The sequence below is a fragment of the Leucoraja erinacea genome, chromosome 1, assembly GCF_028641065.1.
Source record: "Leucoraja erinacea ecotype New England chromosome 1, Leri_hhj_1, whole genome shotgun sequence".
Classification (NCBI taxonomy): domain Eukaryota; kingdom Metazoa; phylum Chordata; class Chondrichthyes; order Rajiformes; family Rajidae; genus Leucoraja; species Leucoraja erinaceus.
The window spans coordinates 160416067-160439966 of NC_073377.1; the positions used below are offsets into that span (position 1 = coordinate 160416067).

General features: G+C 41.1%; 1 protein-coding gene across 3 annotated transcripts in view; it reads right to left on the reverse strand.

Moving 5' to 3' along the window:
- Nucleotides 1-657: 657 nt before the first annotated feature.
- fbxw7 (F-box and WD repeat domain containing 7) overlaps nt 658-23900 on the reverse strand; it is a 241037-nt gene continuing 217794 nt past the window's right edge. For 2 of the 3 annotated variants that reach the window (XM_055646783.1, XM_055646800.1), the window contains 8 exons: nt 20596-20730; nt 19671-19794; nt 19303-19439; nt 16615-16728; nt 13071-13252; nt 11494-11719; nt 5063-5273; nt 658-2436 (listed from right to left, as the gene is read on the reverse strand). In XM_055646783.1, coding sequence (XP_055502758.1) covers nt 2168-2436; nt 5063-5273; nt 11494-11719; nt 13071-13252; nt 16615-16728; nt 19303-19439; nt 19671-19794; nt 20596-20730 — 1398 coding nt within the window. In that variant the 3' untranslated portion in view covers nt 658-2167. Of the gene's footprint in view, nt 2437-5062; nt 5274-11493; nt 11720-13070; nt 13253-16614; nt 16732-19302; nt 19440-19670; nt 19795-20595; nt 20731-23900 lie in introns of all 3 variants that reach the window. The other variant, XM_055646791.1, reaches the window with a different exon arrangement.

The following is a 23900-nucleotide window of genomic DNA, read 5'->3' on the forward strand; positions in this document are numbered from 1 at the left end:
AATGCAGTAGGATTTTCATTCTGCAAAGTCCAAATATTGCAGTCTTATTCATGTTGTATTGAAGAAGTCCCAGCACAGAAACTTGAGGCAGAGTGATTGTTGTACCCTATTGAATAGACAAAATAAATAAATACTTTTAGAATTAGCTGAACATCAAGTCCAATGCTTTCATGGATACATGCATCTCAGCTCTTTATTGGATGTATTCACTGAGCTGCCTCCACTACTGTTTGAAGAGATAATAGTAGCACAAAATGTGAAGGTCCTGACCCATGTAATCACACAACTTACAGAAGAGGAACGAGGGAAGCCCATATAAATATGGTGCCAGTAAAAATAAAATACCTTTATTTGATCCTTGCCATTGGCATATTTTGAACCTTTGTGAGCAATTATTGGCAAAACTGGCATAACTATAATGTGGTCTTATTTTTCTCACATCCATCCTGGTAAGGCACTGCAAAAACACCTGTGTTTTATATACAACTGCATTAAAAATCAAAACGAGCATATGGAAACTGGTGACTTTAGCACTGATCAACTGTGCTAGAGATTCAGGCCTGGGCGAGACAAGAGGTCATTTGAATGACAAGGAAAATATTATTCAATACAAAACCACACACTCCACACAATGGGGAAACTCAACATGCACAACGATTTCAAATGAAAAAGCACATTTTATTGCACTTAAGTTATAAGAAAATAAAAATTCTAAGTGAATCAAACCATAGACACAATCCCTTTTCGGTTTCACCATTACATCAGGCAGTTTACATACTGTAAAGTAGAATACCTGAAATCTGATTTTTATCTTTTTGCTTTTAAAAAACAGACTATAAATTAACAGGAAAATAAAAAGAAAAACAAAGCATCTCACTCAAGGTTGTTTAGTATACAGTGTTAAACCACTTTCACAGTTCATGTTGAGTTGTGAATTCTGAATAATGATGAGACAAACAATTTAGCTATTTTACCGGCACGGTTTCAGGACAAAACATTCAGTTTTGCTTTGTCAGTGACTCTGTAGCAGTTGGATATTTCAATACTGTTTACACTAAGACTGACCAGCAAGGACATCTTTTATTTTATATGCACATCTCACTTGACTCCCGTGTTCTTTTTGCATGATGTCAGTAACCTTAATTCTTTTTATCTGTTCCACTATAGACCTCACAATAAAATTCTCTATAATACAGGCTGAAAGAGCTCCCTTCTGAAGGAATGTGTTCAACATAGTCCAGAAACAAAAAACATTCCGATATAGCACTTAACTCTTCTCAGTTTCCTTCTTGCAGGCCATCTTTCTTTCTTTCAGCCTCCTAGAGGCACAGTTGGCTCAAGTTTCTGTGGCAATTGCCTTTTTTTAAAAGTCAAAAATTATCCATTCCAGATCAAATTTTGAACTAGAATCTGGATGTGAAATGTCACAATAGAAGACATAGCAGCAATTGATTTGGCCACTGAGATTACAGTACAGGGATGGGACGACTTTAGCAAGACCTATTCGAATAATCCCAACAACTCCGCAAGTTTTGGAGTTCTTTAATCACTCAGGATAATTTGCCTCCGAAGAACGATATAACCCTCATTAAAATAATCTGGAAGCAGTGGTGAATAAATAGAGAAATACATGTTAATACTGTGACTGATTGTTGGCAACATTAGGCTTTTTATATATATATATATTTATTCATTTTAATATATATATAAAAAATTGTACAAAATTCACAGTAAGGTTTCAAATGTTGAAACCTGAAAGGACAAACTGAGGCAGACATAATCCAAGTCTTTAAGAAAACCAGCCCTCGGCCTGATCAGCAGCTTGTTTAAAACACAACTTCTCAAATAATTTTCTTTTTTATGCCTTGCTGCTGTGACCTGGGTGCTGATAATCAATAAAAAAATAATAATTGCACTAGGCTTTGTATCAAGTCTTTCTGGACAGAACTGCCCAAGGGCAAAGGGAAGTCAGATATAACAAGACAAAGTGTGCATCCGACCAAGTCAGACTGTGTCAGTTATATTATGTCCTCCCTTCCTGCCTTTCCCAGCGATCTCTAGGTCTTTGTGTCTTCATCATGGCATCCAAAGCCAACATCCTGTAGCCACCAACAGCAGGGTGATGTACACTTGACTTAACAGATGGACAAATTCCTATTCCACCTCTTCACTTCATGTCCACGTCAAAGTCCAACACAAGCAGCTTTGTTTCCTCAGTCCCATTTCTGCTTCCCACTGCACAAACTAGCTTTGTATTCGATGCTCTGATTCTCCAAACAACACCTCCACTGCCTCCACTCTCCAGTGTAACCAAATTCCGAATGAACTCCCCCGTTTTCAGGTCCCATAGTTTTACAGTGCCATCATCCGAGCTAGTTACCACAAAGTTCTTGTTGAATTGGAGGCATGTCACAGCACTCTGATGTTTGCTAGGCCCTAATGAGGAGAAACAAAGCAAAGTAAATAAACAATACAATTATTAATACAAAAAATACACAACAGAGATAATAACAGCAAAATCCCAGCACTTGAATGACAGGAATATAGGTTCACCTTTGTGATATCAAAATTAATTTCTTATGTATTAATGTATAAACCTGAATTACCTAATACTAAAAATGACCATGAAACTTTGGATGATGGACAGAGAGAAAATTTGCCACCATTTTTTAACTATTGGGACAAAAAGAATTAATGTTCGGATTTAATTTTTTCAGTTGTTGAAAATATCCATATCATTTGTCAAATTAACTAACTTTCCTTCATAAATTATGAGAATAAATACAGATTTCTGCACAGGGTAATCAGTCAATTTATACCGAATATCCTGACCCTCCTGCAAGTTTTTATCCCCGACAGAATCAACTACTATTTTTTTCACCCTGTCAAAAGGGAATAATTCCTACAATTGTTCACCCTTTTTATCACAAAATACATTGCCATAAGTTATGCTCCACATGTTGATAAATTGGAACTGCATTGCAAGGGCAACCTGCATTTTCTGTACTGTTTTCAAGAAGGAACTGCAGATGCTGGAAAATCGAAGGTACACAAAAATGCTGGAGAAACTCAGCGGGTGCAGCAGCATCTATGGAGCGAAGGAAATGGGTAACATTTCGGGCCGAAACCCTTCTTCAGACTGATTTCAGACTGAAACGTTACCTATTTCCTTCGCTCCATAGATGCTGCTGCACCTGCTGAGTTTCTCCAGCTTTTTTGTGTACCTTTCCTGGAATGTTTATGCCTATAAAGCAACCAAAATTAATTAACAAGAGGCATTACATGATCACAAACAAATGATGCCATTGTCTCCTACATTAACAAAATCTAAAATCAGATAGTAAAAAACTACCTGCTAAAGTGTTGGAGGATAATTTTGAGGCACTCACTGCTAATTCAGAGTCCTTGGGGTGCATTTGCAGCAATAAGAGCAGCAATGGAATCATAGAAACATATAAATTAGGTGCAGGAGTAGGCCATTCGGCCCTTCGAGCCTGCACCACCATTCAATATGATCATGGCTGATCATCCAACCCGTACCTGCCTTCTCTCCATACCCCCTGATCCCCTTAGCCACAAGGGCCAGATCTAACTCCCTCTTAAATATAGCCAATGAACTGGCCTCAACTACCCTCTGTGGCAGAGAGTTCCAGAGATTCACCACTCTCTGTGTGAAAAAAAGTTCTCCTCATCTCGGTTTTAAAGGATTTCCCCCTTATCCTTAAGCTGTGACCCCTTGTCCTGGACTTCCCCAACATCGGGAACAATCTTCCTGCATCTAGCCTGTCCAACCCCTCATCACTGAAAGGGGCCGTACAAAGTAATTCTGACAGTGCTGTTGTGCTGGGAAGGTAGTGTGAAACCCTGTCCTCCCAGTTGCTGCATCTGTAGTACAGAAATCATATAGCAATGACTTGCCGTTCATGAGGGTTGGTGTTTGGTGGGTCAGGGTGAGTGGTGCGGCTGCTCAGTTCAATGGCTGGTACATTTCAGTAGAAGCAATTAGTGGGAAGTGGCAACACCAGCCACACCATGGGCAGACTGCTATGGTACGGGCTTACTTGACAAAGTTAACATTCAACTTGGTTGGAAGCAATGTGTTTCAGTGCATCAAAGAATACCCATCCCATGGGCACTGGGCAGGAAGGAGCTAAAGTATGATTTCCAAACCTCGCTTTTGCACAACAACCCGTTTACATCACAGCATGGATACTAATATATTATCACCAATCACTCATTTTTCACTCAATCTGTGTTGGCCCAGATTTGGAGGATACAGCCACTGGTGTAATCCCACTGATGTTTCACTTGGGATCAAAGATCAACTCTGGAATCTCCATGTCCCTATGGTTCAGTAAACCACCTTTCAATCCATTTATCCTCTCAGGCACCACGAAGACAGTTAACACCAATATCTACAAACACATCCCAATCTCATACTTAATATTGTTTGTAATTAGTTGTGCAACTAATCTTTAGTTTTAATCTAATATAAATGTGACAGCCAACCCTAAATCACTTGGTTCATAAATTGAATTAAAAAAAATTGAAGCCTAATAATAAATGGTAAATAAAGCTTGAAATGGGACAATATTAACCGTGTAACATTCAAAACTTAAAGGAACCGTGTACTGCTGTGTTTCTACCTTTATCATCCAATTCAGTAATACGAAAGGCTCTTGGTTTCTTTAGCGTTTCTCTTGGGTTAATAATCAAACATGATAACAGGATTTGATGTTTTAAGCACTTTATGTGACAGCAGCATGTCCCAAATAAATATTCTTGGATTAAAGTCACTGCTGTAATCAGATGCCGATGCAATGTGCACAGAGCAATCAGCTGGCCTAAATCGTCTATTTATTTAAATAATACTAACTGTGTGATCATTCCTGAACACCAAAAGATTATCCCCATGATGATCTATATAAAAGGCACTTTGAATATTAACTATACTGATGGAAGCAGAACTGTATTGGGTATTCACCAATGGAAAGAAAGCTTTAAATGTGAAGAGATTTCAATTCAACATGTTTTGTGGCAGAAATGGGATTCTGACACTCACCTTGCAATGTCTGTAAACACTGTCCGGTTTTGATGTCCCAGATTTTCACAGTGGAATCTGCATTACCAGACACTAGAGTGTTGTCCTTCAGTTCCATCCCACTTGTTAATGACTGATGTCCTGTTAGCGTGTGAATACAATTCCCAGTCTCCACGTCCCATACACGGATAGAGGTATCCAGTGAACCACTTACTACATGGATGCCGTCAAACTGCAATATCAAGGGGAAGAAGCACATCATCTTCTGTCAGACTGACAAGGCGAATTGAAGAAAATACCAAATAGTTTGCAATGTATTTTCATCTGCCTTGTAACAACATTTTATATAATAGTACAACATACACTGAACCAATGTCAATGTCAAAGAGACAAGGACCTGCAAGATATGTACAAGAGAACGTTATAATTGGTCTGTCTTAGATCAGTGAGAAATGAAGCATAGCCAGATTCTGGGAAATGGATAATTGGAGCTTGCTTTGGTAAACAGTGATCAGAATATCATTGGTATAAAAGCACTTAACTGGCTAACTTCAGGAAGGGAACCAACCTGGAATGAACTGGAATAAAATAAAAGAAGAATGGGAGGCATTTAAAGAGGTAATGGTTTGAATACTCAGATTTACATTACAGGGAAAGGAAGGCTATGCAGTTAGAACTCCAAATAAAACTAATTAAAAGCTAAAAGACGACAGAAAAGGAAGGATTATGACATTAATAAGATTCATAATATGTTATAAATCGATGGAAAGTCATCAACCTGAACTGTTAACCCAGTTTCTCTCTCTGTGGATGCTGCCTGACTTGATATTTCTCCTACTTTGTTCTAGATATCTGGAGTTGGCATTTGCAATGGTTTGTTTTTGAATATTGCAAATACATAGGACATTTAAAAAAGGGACTAATAGAAGCAAAGTAAATGAGAATAGATTAGCGACCAACATTGTAGTGCACAATATGCAATCTGCAGGCCACATCAGACTCTCAGGATGGATCCATCTGTTGTACACTTGCTATCTCCCCAGCCCTGCTCCTGTGCCTTCTGGCCCCTCATCATGCAAGCTGCTCTCACTGTGAGCTTGCCAAAAGTCCTCTTGATGAGCCCAGCCTCTTGCAAGGAGACCAAGGGTAAGGATGTGGACTGCAGGAGGAGCAGTATAAAAGCAGCAGCTGAAGATGGAAATATTGGACTCCACTGTTCTGCTGTCTGTCCTATCCCCACAACTCACCCAACGCCAGAATCTCTTGAGTTCAGGGATGAGACACTAAGTAACCATTTGGCCTAGTATAATCTTCTGGCCCAGAGTCAAAATCCAGTACTGTACTAGTGGGCATATTCCTGCCATTGTAAAGTAGTTATAGTACATGTAGGAACACATCTCTTATTACATAACAGGGATTAAAACTGTGGTGGGCACAGGTCTTTCACTGTATAATACAAGGGTACAGTATGGATGTTCAACGATCTGGCAAGTGCAAGGACAAACAGAGATATTTTGAGTGGACCATTGCGGGGGCATCAAATGGAGCAGTAAGTGGGTCATAGAGTGAGTGTGGAAACAGGCCCTTCGGCCCAACTTGCCCACACCGGCCAACATGTCCCAGCTACACTACTCCCACCTGCCTGCGTTTGGTCCATATCCCTCTAAACCTGTCCTGTCCATGTACCTATCTAACCGTTTCAAGTTGGGGAGCAAGACGGCAGAAGATGCAGTGGTTTGGTGATAAGAGTAACCAGTAAAAGGGCAGCAGGAACCAAGGCTATGTGTTATTAAACATGGCAAAAAATATTAGTGATTAAACAGCAAATCTGCAGATAGAAATATTCAGCAGCCAGGCAGCATCTGCAGAGAGAGCATCAGAGCTACAACATTTCACATCGATGACCCATCACCAGAACTGAAAAAGTGAGAAAAACAATAGCTTTAAGGGGCTGTCCCACTTGGACGACCTAATCCACGAGTTTAGAAGACCCTAGATGAGTTGAAAAAAATGTCAAGGTCGTGTTGACTCGCCGAAGTAAATGACCTCCTACGACTTTGTCTACGACTATGTCTACGACCTCCTTCGACCTCAGTCTTCCACACCTAAGACCAACTACGACTAGCTACGAGTGGAAAATTTCACATGATAAAATGTCATGTTTGCATTTTTTTCCCTCAGGCCAGTTACTGACCTAAGATTACCTACGACTACCATCACGACCTACCTACGAGTAAAAAGTATCAATTCTTTCCATGCCAACCTTTTTTCTTTTTTTTTTTTAAACTCGTGGACATTTTTTTATCAGGCTGGAAAAAACGCCGCGACCTACTTGAGGCCACGAGTAAGCGGAGACCACTCACAAGCATGAGGAAGAGTTACGAAGACTTCCCGCGACCATGCTGCGAGTACGAGTCAAGGGCAAACTCGGCAGAGGTCGCCAATTAGGTCGTGAAAGTGGGACAGGGGCTTCAAGATGCAGGGAGGCATAGAGAGAACAAATGGCATGTCTGTGATGGAGTAACTTCACCTGCTCCTCTCTATGCTGTTATTACTAGAAATATCTGCATCCAATTATGTAGTGTTAAATTAAAAGCTCTTTATCGGGAGTGACCCTCAGAAGTAGTTTGGGATTACAAATATTCCTAACTGTTCAAGTACTAGTCGCTAAGAAAATGCAACTTTTATGGTCTGTTTTAGAAGGTAAAATATTCAAGAGTACGGGGTTGATGAGATTCTAGAAAGCATAACATCATAAATAAAGCACATGCTGACAATATACCTTTGGACACGGCAGTAATGATATTGCACAGCTCAAACATTAAGGCTGCTAATTAAGTCATGAATATGATTAAAAGTAAACTAGTCCATTTTAAGGAAAACTATTGCACAATAACTCACAACGGCCCAACAAGAAAAACATAGAAAAAAGGTGCAGGAGTAGGCCATTCGGCCCTTCGAGCCTGCACCGCCATTCAATATGATAATGGCTGATCATCCAACTCAGTATCCCGTACCTGCCTTTTCTCCATACCCCCTGATCCCTTTAGCCACATCTAACTCCCTCTTAAATATAGCCAAATGAGCTAGCCTCAACTACCTTCTGTGGCAGAGAATTCCACAGATTCACCACTCTCTGTGTGAAAAATGTTTTTCTCATCTCGGTCCTAAAAGACTTCCCCCTTATCCTCAAACTGTGACCCCTTGTTCTGGGCTTCCCCGACATCGGGAACAATCTTCCTGCATCTAGCCTGTCCAACCTATTAAGAATTTTGTAAGTTTCTATCAGATCCCCCCTCAATCTTCTAAATTCTAGCGAGTACAAGTCGAGTCTATCCAGTCTTTCTTCATATGAAAGTCCTGCCATCCCAGGAATCAGTCTGGTGAACCTTCTCTGTACTCCCTCTATGGCAAGAAAGTCTTTCCTCAGATTAGGAGACCAAAACTGTAAGCAATACTACAGGTGTGGTCTCACTAAGACCCTGTACAACTGCAGTAGAACCTCCCTGCTCTTATACTCAAATCCTTTTGCTATGAATGCTAACATACCATTCGTTTTCTTCACTGCCTGCTGCACCTGCATGCCTACTTTCAATGACTGGTGTACCATGACACCCAGGTCTCGTTGCATCTCCCCTTTTCCTAATCGGCCACCATTCAGATCATAGTCTACTTTCCTGTTTTTGCCACCAAAGTGGATAACCTCACATTTATCCTCTTTGTTATCAACTACGTTATCTTGTGAATTGGTCACTCAGCCCTCCACCCACTACCACATGGGCCAGAACAAGTCATCCATCCCATGTTGAATCGGCTCCTCACAAACTACACTAGAATTTTCCTACAGCCCAGCTATTTCACCAACCCAACCTTGATCCACAACGCTATTGGGTGGCAGGAGCAAAGGGAATGGCAGAGTCAGAAACAAAATATGTGAATAAGCCACAAAAAGTGGCAGGGCGGGGAGGGGAGACAGATCGAGGGGCAACAAAGTGATGGGGGAGTGATGAGAGGGCAAACATGTGGGCAGATTACCCAACTGTGATGCGCAGCATTGAAGAGCAACGAGATCAGAGAGGTAGAGGGGGCTTGGTCAGGGGAAAGTGATATAAAACTAAAGGGATTTTCAGAAGGAAAGGATAAGAAAAGAAGGATAACCAGATTCATGCACCTTGACAAAGGGATATTCACTGTCTGGTGAATTGTGGTGGGAGTGAATTTGGAGCAATTAGCCTGGCTACAGCACTTGTGGGAATCTCTCCCCATCATTTATGCTCTCCCTTCTTGTCTATCCCTCCCCTTGCAGTATCTCATTGAGAAAGAAACCGATTGGAAATGCTTAGCAGTGAGTATAACAACCTATTTGATGATTAGCACACCGTCACCAAGATAACCATAAGAGGCCTAAATTGGAATCATGTAAAATGTTAAGGATGATGTTGAGGAGGTAGTTACAGAGATAGAGAAAGTCCACAGAAAGATTTGAAAATGAGCAGAATTTAAATTGCATCATTAGTGCTGGCGGAGCCAAAGTGTTTTCTTTTGAATCATTCAAAATTGGTTCTTTATTATTTAACAGTACAATTAGAACAATGATTAAATAATTATTTCCCCCAAAAGCTTGACGAATCACAATTATTTTTTGTACAGCTCCATAGTCGATACAATATCAGATAAAATGAACGAAAGTAGCGAAACCTTTAGAGAGAATTCTCCGAGACAAAATTAATCGGCTGCATTCATCAAAGTACCACTATTTCTGTCTCCCAACTAACTTGGAATATAAAGTTTGAATTAGGAGTTGCATCATCTGTTGCCACAAAACACCATTGATCCAACGCTAATGCTACGATATACGAGAGGGGCCGATTGATTAGCAACAGCAGTCAGTTGTTAACTTGAAAGTAATTTTATTATAATTCTAATCCATGAAGATTGTGCTCGTAAATAGAACATATTTCCAGAGCCTATAAGATTATCTCCCATTTCTCTTCAGTGCGACCAGCCAAGCATTGTTAAAAGGATCCTGACGAGAACATTTGTTATTTTTAAGTAATTGAAAATCAACTCAGATCAGAGTAAATCGCATTTGCAACCAATTCCAGGTCAAATCACACCAACTCATTTGTGCACTCCTAAAGCCCAGTTCAATTTCCATTTCAATGGCATACATGATGATGAAATTCCTCATGCAAAGTCCCGTCTACAGCACTACGGGGCAATTTGGATTGCGATATCTTGGCGTTGTCTACTGAAGGGTACTCCAAAACCAATTTCATCAACTAAGTTATTGAGAAATTTACATCTTCTCCTCTCCAAAAACTAATTGGAATCCCTACAATCACCCCAAACTCCTTCCCATTCAAATATACAGCATTATCATGATGCGCTAACTGACTAGCCATGTGCATGTCCAACTTGCAAAACACTGCAGAGCTGCTTGGCTAGCCTCTTCAACCCTGGGGAGATCAGCCATTTCCAGCTCCTAAACTCCATTTCCAAATCCCCCACCCACTCACAAGCTGTACTCCAGCCCTGGACTCTGACTAGTTTGGTAGCCAATCTCCTGCATCCGTCATAGAAACATAGAACATAGGTGCAGGAGGAGGCCATTCGGCCCTACGAGCCAGCACCGCCATTCATTGTGATCATGGCTGATCGTCCCCTATCAATAACCCGTGCCTGCCTTCTTCCCATATCCCTCGACTCCACTAGCCCCTAGAGCTCTATCTCTCTCTCTCTTAAATCCATCCAGTGACTTGGGCTCCACTGCCCTCTGTGGCAGGGAATTCCATAAATTCACAACTCTCTGGGTGAAAAAGTTTTTTCTCACCCCAGTCTTAAATGACCTCCCCTGTATTCTAAGACTGTGGCCCCTGGTTCTGGACTCGCCCAACATTGGGAATTTTTTTTTCCTGCATCTAGCTTGTCCAGTCCTTTTATAATTTTATATGTTTCTATAAGATACCCCCTCATCCTTCTAAACTCCAGTGAATACAAGCCTAGTCTTTTCAACCTTTCCTCATATGGCAGTCCCGCATCACAGAACAATGCTCCACTGGGGGTCTATTACTATGGTCTACATGGAACAATAGAGTATCCATGTGTCAAGCAGTCTACCTATTTGTAAACGATGCACCATCTGTAGACACAAGAGTATGCTGGAACTTTGATTAAAGAAACAAGTGCCAGGGGAACTCACGAGTCTAGCAGCGTCAGTGGAGGGGATGGACAGGGGTCGGCATCCTTCTTCAGATACGAACCATCACCTATCCATTCCCTCCACAAACGTTGCCTGGCCCGCTGAGCTCCTCCAGCACTTTGAGATTTGCTCAAAATTTCAGCATCTGTAGTTCTTTGCGCCCCCAACAACTTAATTCTTTTTCGGCAGTACACAAAAATGAAAATGGTTCAAAAGAGAAACTATGAAAATGATGACTCCAGTTTCTTACCTGTAATGAATAGACTCTGTTGGTGTGTCCCTGTAACGTATGCAGACAGGTTTCTGTTTCAGGATCCCATACTTTAACCATGAAATCGTACGCCCCACTAACAACTCTCCGCCCATCATACTGCACACAACGCACTGCGGCCACGTGCCCCATCAACACGTGCAGGCACTGTCCTGTTTCAATATCCCAGACACGAAGAGTAGCATCTCGAGATCCACTCACAACTCTGCAATGTTGAACAAAAAGCCACTGTGTTAGGGGTGTTATAGATCAGGTTGTTAACCAAATAACAGATATGTAGGGAAGGAACTGCAGATGCCGCTTTAAACTGAAGATAGACACAAAATGCTGGAGTAACTCAGTGGGACAGGCAGCATCTCTGGAGAGAAGGAATGGGTGGCGTTTCGGGTCGAGACCCTTCTTCAGACAGAAAGTCACAGGAAAGGGAAACAAGAGAGAGAGATAGACAATGATGAAGAGAGATATAGAACAAATGAATGAATGATATGCAAAAAAGTGACAATGATAAATGAAACAGGCCATTGTTAACCGTAGCTAGGTGATAATGAATGAAAGATGGTGTGACTTGGATGGGGGGGAGAGAAGGATAGAGGGTTACTTGAAGTTAGAGAAATCAATATTCATACTCTTGGGTTGTAAGCTGCCCAAGCAAAATTGACATGTCAAACCAAATATAGAGGATAGACAAAAGTGCTGGAGAAACTCATATTCATAGAAACTCAAGATTCATAGCAAAATGATTTGAGTATAGGAGCAGGGAGGTTCTACTGCAGTTGTACAGGGTCTTGGTGAGACCACATCTGGAGTATTGCGTACAGTTTTGGTCTCCAAATCTGGGGAAGGACATTATTGCCATAGAGGGTTCACCAGACTGATTCCTGGGATTTCAGGACTGTCTTATGAAGAAAGACTGGATAGACTTGGTTTATACTCTCTAGAATTTAGGAGATTGAGAGGGGATCTTATAGAAACTTACAAAATTCTTAAGGGGTTGGACAGGCTAGATGCAGGAATATTGTTCCCTATGTTGGGGAAGTCCAGGACAAGAGGTCACAGCTTAAGGATAAGGGGGAAATCCTTTAAAACCGAGATGAGAAGAAATGTTTTCACACAGAGAGTGGTGAATTTCTGGAACTCTCTGCCGCAGAGGGTAGTCGAGGCCAGTTCATTGGCTATATTTAAGAGGGAGTTAGATGTGGCCCTTGTGGCTAAGGGGATCAGAGGGTATGGAGAGAAGGCAGGTACGGGATACTGAGTTGGATGATCAGCCATGATCATATTGAATGGCGGTGCAGGCTCGAAGGGCCGAATGGCCTACTCCTGCACCTAATTTCTATGTTTCTAAACTCAGCGGGTGCAGCAGTAACGGAGTTTCTCCAGCACTTTTGTCTACCTTTGATTTTCCAGCATCTACTGTTCCTTCTTAAAAACCAAATAGAGATGTCAGTTTGTTTCAAATTATATCCAATACATTAGAGAGCTTTCATGCTGTTTACCGATACAATTTGGAATGTCGAGGAACATTGTCACCTCTGTAATTAGAGGTATAATCTGACCTGTTTTCGTGGAGGTGCATACAACGCACAGTAGAGGTGTGACCATATAGTGTATGAATACATTCTCCAGAATCTGCATTCCATACTTTCAATGTGCGGTCAGTGGATCCACTAATGATGATATTGCCTCTCATTTGGGATGACCAGACACCACCAGTGTGCCCCACTAACGTTCTTAAACACTAAGTAAATGGGAAAAAAACAAAATAATTAAGTTGTTGTTAATGAAAATAAATTATTTTCAAGTACCAACATAGTCTTCAAGGTTAAAATTTGCAGGAAATTTATTTTTAATAATTCATTTGCAATTGCATTTCTGTAATTATTACAATATATTATTGGTTATGCATTTGGAAAATTACACTGCTGGAAGTGGTGAATACATGCTCTGAATTTTACTTGAGGCAAATAAAGAGTCCATTAAAAAAACGGTTGAAATTTGTTGTCTTATCATCCGTGTGAAGTTTGCATTCATGGCAACAGCTTCTTAATGCATTCAACAATCAAAATTTAGCTCAACAGACTTCATTCAGACCGAATTTTTTAAATGATGTTGATTATTGATATATGTGCATCTTATGGGCCTGTCCCACTTAGGCAATTCTTCAGCGGACTGCCGGCGACCATCAAGTTGCCAGCAGTCGCCTGAAAAAACGCCAACTGGAACGGCCACTGTCAGAGTGGAACACCCACACACATCACTTCCTTCGCTAGCCTGCGTGAATTGTTTTGACAGCGCTCCCCCAGCTTGCCCCGTCTAAACAATTCACACAGTGCAAAGCCAAGGTGATACAGACACGCACCGCGATGAACAGGAAGGTTGGCGCTGTAATTAAGACGGCTAAAGCACAGTGTACGGTACGTCCTTTAGAAGAGGGGGGGAGAAGAAGGAGTGGAGACAACATTTAAGAAGCAAGAGAAACACGGTTGTGAAGCTCGGCGAACATTTAACTGGTTCTGAAACATAGAAATTAGGTGCAGGAGGAGGCCATTTGGCCCTTCGAGCCTGCACCACCATTCAATATGATCATGGCTGATCATCCAACCCGTACCTGCCTTCTCTCCATACCCTTAGCCACAAGGGCCAGATCTAACTCCCTCTTAAATATAGCCAATGAACTGGCCTCAACTACCCTCTGTGGCAGGGAGTTCCAGAGATTCACCACTCTCTGTGTGAAAAAAGTTTTTCTCATCTTGGTTTTAAAGGATTTTCCCCTTATCCTTAAGCTGTGACCCCTAGTCCTGGACTTCCCCAACATCGGGAACAATCTTCCTGCATCTAGCCTGTCCAACCCCTTAAGAATTTTGTAAGTTTCAATAAGATCACCTCTCAATCTCCTAAATTCTAGAGAGTATAAACCAAGTCTATCCAGTCTTTCTTCATAAGACAGTCCTGACATCCCAGGAATCAGTCTGGTGAACCTTCTCTGCACTCCCTCTAAGGCAATAATGTCCTTCCTCAGATTTGGAGACCAAAACTGTACACAATACTCCAGGTGTGGTCTCACCAAGACCCTGTACAACTGCAGTAGAACCTCCATGCTCCTATACTCAAATCCTTTTGCTATGAAAGCTAACATACCATTCGCTTTCTTCACTGCCTGCTGCACCTGCATGCCTACTTTCAATGACTGGTGTACCATGACACCCAGATCTCGCTGCATCTCCCCTTTTCCTAATCGGCCACCATTTAGAGAATAGTCTGCTTTTTGCCACCAAAATGGATAACCTCCCATTTAACCACATTATACTGCTTCTGCCAAACATTTGCCCACTCACCCAGCCTATCCAAGTCACCTTGCAGTCTCCTAGCATCCTCCTCACAGCTAACACTGCCCCCCAGCTTAGTGTCATCTGCAAACTTGGAGATATTGCCTTCATTTCCCTCATCCAGATCATTAATATATATTGTACATAGCTGGGGTCCCAGCACTGAGCCTTGCGGTACCCCACTAGTCACTGCCTGCCATTGTGAAAAGGACCCGTTTACTCCTACTCTGTGCTTCCTGTTTGCCAGCCAGTTCTCTATCCACCTCAATACTGAACCCCCAATGCCATGTGCTTTAAGTTTGTATACTAATCTCTTATGTGGGACCTTGTCGAAAGCCTTCTGGAAGTCCAGATACACCACATCCACTGGTTCTCCCCTATCCACGCTACTAGTTACACCCTCAAAAAATTCTATAAGATTCGTCAGACATGATTTACCTTTCGTAAATCCATGCTGACTTTGTCCAATGATTTCACCACTTTCCAAATGTGCTGCTATCCCATCTTTAATAACTGACTCTAGCAGTTTCCCCACTAACGATGTTAGACTAACTGGTCTGTAAACGACTGCTTAGCTTTTTTTTCCCCCCCCAATGAGCCAATGCAATTCACCGGTCCGCATCAGCTACAACCTACGAGAACCTTCAACCTCCTGGCAACCCATTAGGAACTCCTAGCGACCCACCTACGGCTCAAGAATTCTCGCTACTCTCCATGGCGGCTTTATTCTAGTCTCCGCTAATTTTTCAAACATGTTGAAAAAATCACGGCGACTAGAATGAGGCCGCGACTAGTTCCCAGAATGCGGGAACTCCTCACGGACCACGAAGGCGACTCCCCGGCAACCACCCGCGAACATGTGGCGACATAGACAGGCCCATTAGGCATCAAAACAAAATGAAAATTGTACTAACAATCATCAGGCTCGAAAATGCAGAACACAAACTCTTTTTAGTTTATCTTATTTCCTCGACAGCCAAACTTTACTTCCCGAGTTATGATTAACAAGAATTTTTTTTTAACTACATAAGTTTGTGCATTGTTCTAATTTTTCTAAAGATCTTCCAATTACTAAAACTTACAGGTATATTAGGAATCAAAATAAAACAAATCAGCAAAATGGAGTTATCAACTCGGGTAAATGATTTTAACCATATAACCATATAACAATTACAGCACGGAAACAGGCCATCTCGGCCCTACAAGTCCGTGCGGAACAAATTTTTTTCCCCTTAGTCCCACCTGCCTGCACTCATACCATAACCCTCCATTCCCTTCTCATCCATATGCCTATCCAATTTATTTTTAAATGATACCAATGAAACTGCCTCCACCACTTCCACTGGAAGCTCATTCCACACCGCTACCACTCTCTGAGTAAAGAAGTTCCCCCTCATATTACCCTTAAACTTCTGTCCCTTAATTCTGAAGTCATGTCCTCTTGTTTGAATCTTCCCTATTCTCAAAGGGAAAAGCTTGTCCACATCAACTCTGTCTATCCCTCTCATCATTTTAAAGACCTCTATCACGTCCCCCCTTAACCTTCTGCGCTCCAGAGAATAAAGACCTAACTTATTCAACCTATCTCTGTAACTTAGTTGTTGAAACCCAGGCAACATTCTAGTAAATCTCCTCTGTACTCTCTCTATTTTGTTGACAAAATATTTTTACATGGAACCGATTCTAATTAGTTGAAATAGATTTCCAGCATTTGCAAAATTTGGCATTTGACTTAAGAAGTAATCATGAAATATGTGGAACTGAAGAGATGTACCTTTCCTGTAACAGCTGACCATACTTTCAGTGTGTTGTCGTCAGAGCCACTGACAATTCGGTTCCCGCAGAACTGTAGGCATGTGATTACATGATCATCGTGACCTTTCAGCACCTGCTGAGAAAGAATATTGCAATGTTCAGAGTCAGGTAAAACTGTAATTCATTACAAAAATATGAATCCATCACATTCATTTTTCATGCCCAAAGAGTAATTCTGGCTACACCAGGCACTGATCTCAATCCAGTTAAAACGTTTCATATCAAGTCAAGTCAAGTCAAGTCTATTCATCACATACACATACGAGATGTGCAGTGAAATGAAAAGTGGCAATGCACGCGGACTTTGTGCAAAAAACAAACAAACAACAAACAGAATGGAACAGAATCACATATTACATATTGTGGGAGGAAGGACTGAGGAAAAAAACAGCAATTAAAAAAAAAAAAAAACCCAGTAGAATGGTACAGTAGAGTTAGTCCCTGGTGAGGTAGGAGTTTACAGTCTGAATGGCCTCTGGGAAGAAACTCCATCTCTACCTCTCCGTTCTCACAGCATCAGAGTGGGTTTGCTGCTCTTTTGTAAACTAGCTGATCAAAATCATGTCCTGTTCAATTTTCACCAACCCCCTGTCCTGCCATTAACGTAATCATGAAGGATAAATCACTGCACTGCAATCAGTTTTGGCAATCCTGGCTACATTTCTTTTCTCTCTTGCGCCATTCCCCCAACACATACTGATAACATTCTGATTTAAGACTCCTATTAAAATCAGCACAAACGAAAAAGACTTGGTTTTCAATCAAATAACAAAGAAGTCAATGAGTATTCCTGCAATTCCAAAACACCAAAGTCCCAGTATACACAGTAAAATTAAAGCCGAAGGGGTGAGTCATTGAGCAATGTTGTGATACAAGGAGTGATGGCTTCATCTCTCTCACAGGAGGAGAAAATAATTAGTTTCGGCCATTTGCTTATCCTTGCAGCTGATCATGTTTTATATTACTAAATTACGTTGTCAGCTAAATATAATGGGACTGCTACATAATGTTGGGAAAGACGTGTAGATCATTTACAGTATACGGCATGCAGCAAAAATTTTATTATGTTGAAATAATTTCTAACAGCAGGAATGCAACAGAAAATCTCGCCCAAGATATAATCAATAGATAGACGGTAATGTTGCGGAAAATATCACAACCAATGTTTGCTGCTCAGTGCAGAAGTTGATGAGGCTTGAATACAATATCCCTGTTTCCGACATTTATTTGTTAACTAATCATTCCCAAAGCTAGACCTCTTTCAAGGTGAACAAGACAAAGTCTGGAGATTCAGGTTACTTATTGAGGAATTGTAAGTATCATTGTAAATGGGGTGCTACGGTCCTGTTCTTATCCCAGTGGAATTTCATTTTACTCTTTTTTTATCATTAATGTTTTATTATTGTTAATGTTTATTGTTTTCTGAGTCATTCGTAACTGTCACTGTATGTCATGTGGTTACTTGTGGGCAGGACACTAAGGCAAATTCCTTGTATGTGAATACATGGCCACTAAACTTAAGTTACTTTTAATACCTTTGCTTATGATGATCAAATAATGGAGTTTTGGAATGTTTAAATAAATGAATACAAACTGCAGCAGCATTATCTTAATGGAAATTATTCATACAACATTTATTTGTAAGATGTACAGGATTTAATGAAGAGCTTCCACAGAGGTTAATTAGCAATGCCCCGGGGGCATGAACATCGAATTCTCCCAATTTTGTTAGTCCTTGCTGTCTCCTCCCCTTCCTCAGCCCCCCTGCTGTCTCCTCCCATCCCCCAGCCTTCTGGCTACTCCTCCTTTTCCCACCCCCCGCCCCCGATCAGTCTGAAGAAGGGTTTCGGCCCGAAACGTTGCCTATTTCCTTCGCTCCATAGATGCTGCTGCACCCGCTGAGTTTCTCCAGCTTTTTTGTGTAACCTTCGATTCTCCAGCATCTGCAGTTCCCTCTTAAACACCTAGCAATAGATTGGTCAGTTTATATCATCTCACTTACAAGTAGAAACAGAGCCACAATATATGACTTTGCAACTGGGTGTTGCAGTATAGCTCTTCTTTCTTGCCCTGCTCTGAAGAAATCTGTCCCCGCACAAAGTGGACGAGGAGGGGTTCCCAATGCAGAGACTGGCTATTGTTTTTTTTGCAATATTTAGAGAATCACTATCAGTGCTAGCTTTTTGAGTACCAATCAACAAACTTGCAGTTGAATGGTGTTACCATTCATTTTAATTAAAAAAAAACTGTTTCATCTATTTCGCTGTAAAAGAGGCACAAAGAAAATCCAAAAAATGTCACATTTTTTCTTATTTTATACTGATCTCCAAAACTCCACAACCACCCCTACTCCTAAATAAATATTAGACTGAGCCAGTCATTGTTCCTTCCCATAGTCTCACTCAGCCCGAAGCATTCTGCCAGTCAGAAGGCCAGATGCACTGAAAATCTGTGACTGAGCTTGGACTGCTGAATGGAAGAGAAGACTGCCTGCTGATGTGTGGAAAGAGAAGGCACGTTAAGGGACGGAAGAGGGACTACGAATGAATGATCCAACCCATTTGCTCATGGCTTGGACCCCACAAAACAGCATAGAATATGAAACAATTCCCCAAACTTCAGCACCTCAATTCTCTTCAGACAGTACCTTTGGGATTTTTAGATCTCCACAGCGCCAGTTAGTGTCGATTCTGTGTTGTCTGATGTAGGCACTTTTCCAAGGGCTGTGAGCAAAGCCTGGTTTGATCACTTTTCTTCTTTTGATGTATACAGGTTCATTTATTCCTAGATAAGAAATAATTTACTTTTGTCAACTGATTTGCTAACGACTCTCATAAAAGATAGAAAAATATTAACTTTATAAATAGGTACTAATGATTTTAGCGCCCATTGATACGATCGCTGTTACATTGTCATTTATCTTCCAGGATTAAGGAGCCCAACCAGAGTAAAAATACCGTTTTGTTCCAAAGCTGCAAATGCCAGAATTAAAATATATTTCCATTTTACATTTACCTTCCTCTTTACATTTCTCTCTCCAAAGCAAGTTATCTTCAGCTAATATTCTCCAATAGCGACAGGTTTGTGCTGCTTGTAGCAAGTCCTTGGGATCCAGGAATGAAAGAACATATAATGCCAGCTATAATGCAATTAAGTTGAAAAAAATCTAGTTATTATCTTTCTCCAATGGTAAAGGTCCTTCATTGAAATTGGTAGTGGAAAAATTAAAGCACAAAGTAAATTCAAAAGCAGTTAAACCGACAGGATAAAGGGCCTGTCCCACCAGCATGCGACTGCATGCGGCAAGCACGACCTAACGTGGTCGCTTGAGCCGTATGGCCTCGCGGGCCCGGTCTCACTTTGATCGCCGGAACCGTATGGAATTGTGCGGAGCTGGTCCCGACATTGCGGGGGGCTCCGGAAAACTGACACGGTCCAAAAATTCTGCGCGGCAACGGCCTGCCAGCCCGCAGCCGCATTGAGGCCGTACGCATCGCCTTGACGGGCGTGCGCAGCGTCTCGACGCCGTGCACCTTCGCTCGAACTTCCCATCAACTCGTACGGGATCACTCGACCTCCGCGCGGCCCCCGTATCCGGTTTGGTCGCGCTCACCGCATGCACGTGGGACAGGCCCTTAATGCCTCCCTTACACAGTAGGAATGTGCAAACAAAACAGTATTTATTGTCTTTAACACGACACAGAAATGAGATTTAACAATTCCATCTTGACAGTGGTTGTCACTTGTGTAATCATTGGATTTTTAATAGAAATGTTGTAATTTCTATACTACATCAACACATTTGAGAAACTGAAAACATTAATACAGTTTTGATTTGTATTACGTATTCAACTTGAAGCATTGCACTGTCAATCGTGCAATAGCTACCAGTAAGAAAACTAGCCAAAGCTAGAAATGTCGCTTTTTCTGAAAAACGCACCTCTTTTGGTAGGAGTGATATGAAATCTCGTTGAAACTGAGGTTCTATAACCTGCATCATGTGTTTTACTTGCGTAGGTTCACAGCTGTCAATTAATTCATCTAATGCAAGCAACCTTTCTGGTCCACTCCAACTCTAAAGAAATAAAATAACTACATTTAGTGGAAATAAAAAAAATAAAAAATGGTATGACAAAAGTGTAATTTGAATAAGTACGGAAATAATATGGGGTAGTTAATTTATTGAATATACAAGTTGATAATGCAGAGGTAGAGACAGATTAATCTTCAATGTTCCTTGTATGTAAATACTTGGCCAATAAACTTACTTACTTAGAGTACACAAAAATGCTGGAGAAACTCAGCGGGTGCAGCAGCATCTATGGAGCGAAGGAAATAGGCAACGTTTCGTCCCGAAACGTTGCCCATTTCCTTCGCTCCATAGATGCTGCTGCACCCGCTGAGTTTCCCCAGCATTTTTGTGTACCTTCGATTTTCCAGCATCTGCAGTTCCTTCTTAAATACTTACTTAGTGGCAATAACCAACATTTATTGCATTATTTAAAAAGTGCTTAGATTAAAGTAGACAGATTTCTATTACAAGTACTGTATACCATGCAAATACAACCATTACAATGACAGAGCAGCACATCCCTACATTTTCAGATTTCTGATCATAACCTTGCACCTCCCCTCTTCTGCAGTTGTTGTAGCATTTGCTCATAAGTAATAGCGAGTGCTATGAGCTTCGCCCTTGTTTTGACAGCAATCAATTCAAAAGGGTATTATTTACATTGGTTTAATTGCATTGCATTAATGCGTGGAAACAGGAAATGAAAGCAATATTTAAAAGCTAAAAATCAAAGTATAAAGTTAAGTGCATATTTACCTTTAATCAATGAGAAGAAAAGCAGCGGCAATAGTTACAGAATGATGAAAGTGAAAAAAGTGAGGGGCCAGCTAAAGCACAGATAGAAAGAAAAACAAGGAATAGAAACTTGCAATGCAAAGCTTTCTTGATACTTAAAGGTCTATATAAATTCCTGATTTGGAATTAAATGTCATCCCAAATTTCCCCCAAGTAGCATTCCACTACTCCTACGACTATGTTCTTAATATATCATGACAAAATAGCATTATCCTAAACCATTACTGTGCTTCAATCTCTCTCCATCTACTTAAATTAGGAGTGGTGGGCAAGATGAAAGGATTACTCTAGTGCAACTCTGCAAGTATTATTATTTGTCCATTATTATCCTCAAAGATAACGAGAACCCCAAGAGAACAATTTGGGGAAAACTGAGATCAATCCAGCTTAACTGGTTTCTTACACTACCTCACATTAAGCACCATACTCTGGTCCACCTCAATATCTATCAATCTTGCACTAAAAAAAAAGCAGTTTCTCAAAGAAAATGGGACATCCAAAGCAATAACTCAGACATAGCCTGGGGTGGAAGATTGCAACCTTCCCGTGGTCCGCCCTGTTTCGACTAATGCAATCAGCTCGACGTGCACAAACAGAAGATCAAATAGAACAAGTTGTCCTGCAACTTTAGGCTGTGCACGCCACAGGAAAGAAGAAGACATAGCCTACAAATGGCACTAGAACCCCACACCAATCATTCTTTGACATTATTCCCAGAGTCTTGTTGGAATGGGAGTTCCTGAATCCAACAACAATGAAAGGCTTAAAATGAGTTTGCATTTCAAAATGGTGTTTACCTAGGAGAGCCTGCTGCTCCCAGTATTTCCATTTGTTCACCATCCATACGGTTGATACCAGTGTTGAATAATTGTTGTGTATTTTGTAGATAGTACCAACTGCAGCCACCACGAGTCAGAAGTGGAGGGAGGATATCTTTAAAGAGTTGAATGGAGTGTTAGTAATGTGGTTGCCTTGGCCACAGGGCATCTTGAGAGTTGTGGGAGGTGTATTCATTGAGGCATATGAAGGGTATTCCATCACACTTTGAGCCTTGTAGATGTTGGAAAGGTTTTGGAGAGTCAGAATATTCAGCCCCAGATCTGCTCTTCTAGTTACAGTATTTATATGCCTAGCGCACTTAACATTTGAGTCACTGGTGAACAATGAGGATCTGGCATCAAGAATGCCACTGAGCATCAATGGAGAAATAAATTCAGACGAGGGAAATTGGGAAAGTTAATAGAGATGTCTTGTGGACAGACTATATTACAGTTGAGGTGGTGCTGGATATTCAAAGAGGTATGGAGATAGATAAATCTCCTGGGCCCGATCAGATAAATCCAAGGACACTGTGGGAACCTAGAGAAGAAATTGCATAAGTCCTGGTTGAGATATACAAATCATCATTAGATACAGGCGAGATGCCCGAAGACTGGAAGATGACTAATGATTCACTATTTTAGAAGGGCTGCAAAGAAAAACGTGGCAATTATAGACAAGTAAGTCTAATATCTGTAGTAGGAAAGTAACTGGAGGGGATTTTGATGGATAAATATACATGTGCTTCGAAAGACAGAGGTCGATTAGGGATAGTCAGCATGGTTTTGTACGTGAAAAATCTCACAAATGTGATCACATTTTTTTGAAACAGTAGCTAAGGTTGACAAAAAGCAGGGCCATATACAAAATTGGAGATATGGACTTCAGCAATGTATTTGATAGATTCTGCATGGAAGGCTAGTTTGCACAGGATCGAGGGAGGGCTAGATAACTGGATACATGGCAGGAAGCAGAGAGCAGCGGAAGTGCGATTCAGGGACCATTGCTGTTATTCATCTATATGAACGATTTGGATCAGAATATACAAAGCATGACGAAATATTGTACACGATACCAACATAGGTGGTATCGTAGATAGTGAAGATGGTTATCAAGAAATTCACCAGCATCTTGATTAACTGCTGAGCAAAAGGCAAATTGATTTTAATTCAGATATGTGCTGGGTGATTCATATTTGGAAGTCAATCCAGGGCAAACCCTTCACAGTTAATGGTAGGGCCCTACAGAGTACTGCAGAGCAGATGGTTCTAGGAGTACAAGCACAACATTCCCTGACACTAGTGTAACAGGTAGATGGGGTGGTGGAGAAGACATTTGGCATGTTGCCATTTATCAGTCACGGAACTGAATACAAAAGTTGGAACGTCATGTTACAGTTGTACAAGATGTTGATGAGGTTATATTCATGTCATAAGGAGTAGAATTAGGCCATTCGGCCCTTCAAGTCTACTCCACCATTCAATCACAGCTGATCCTAACCCCATTCTCCTGCCTTCTCTCATAACAAATGCATTTTGTTGTCTCATTCTCCTGCCTTC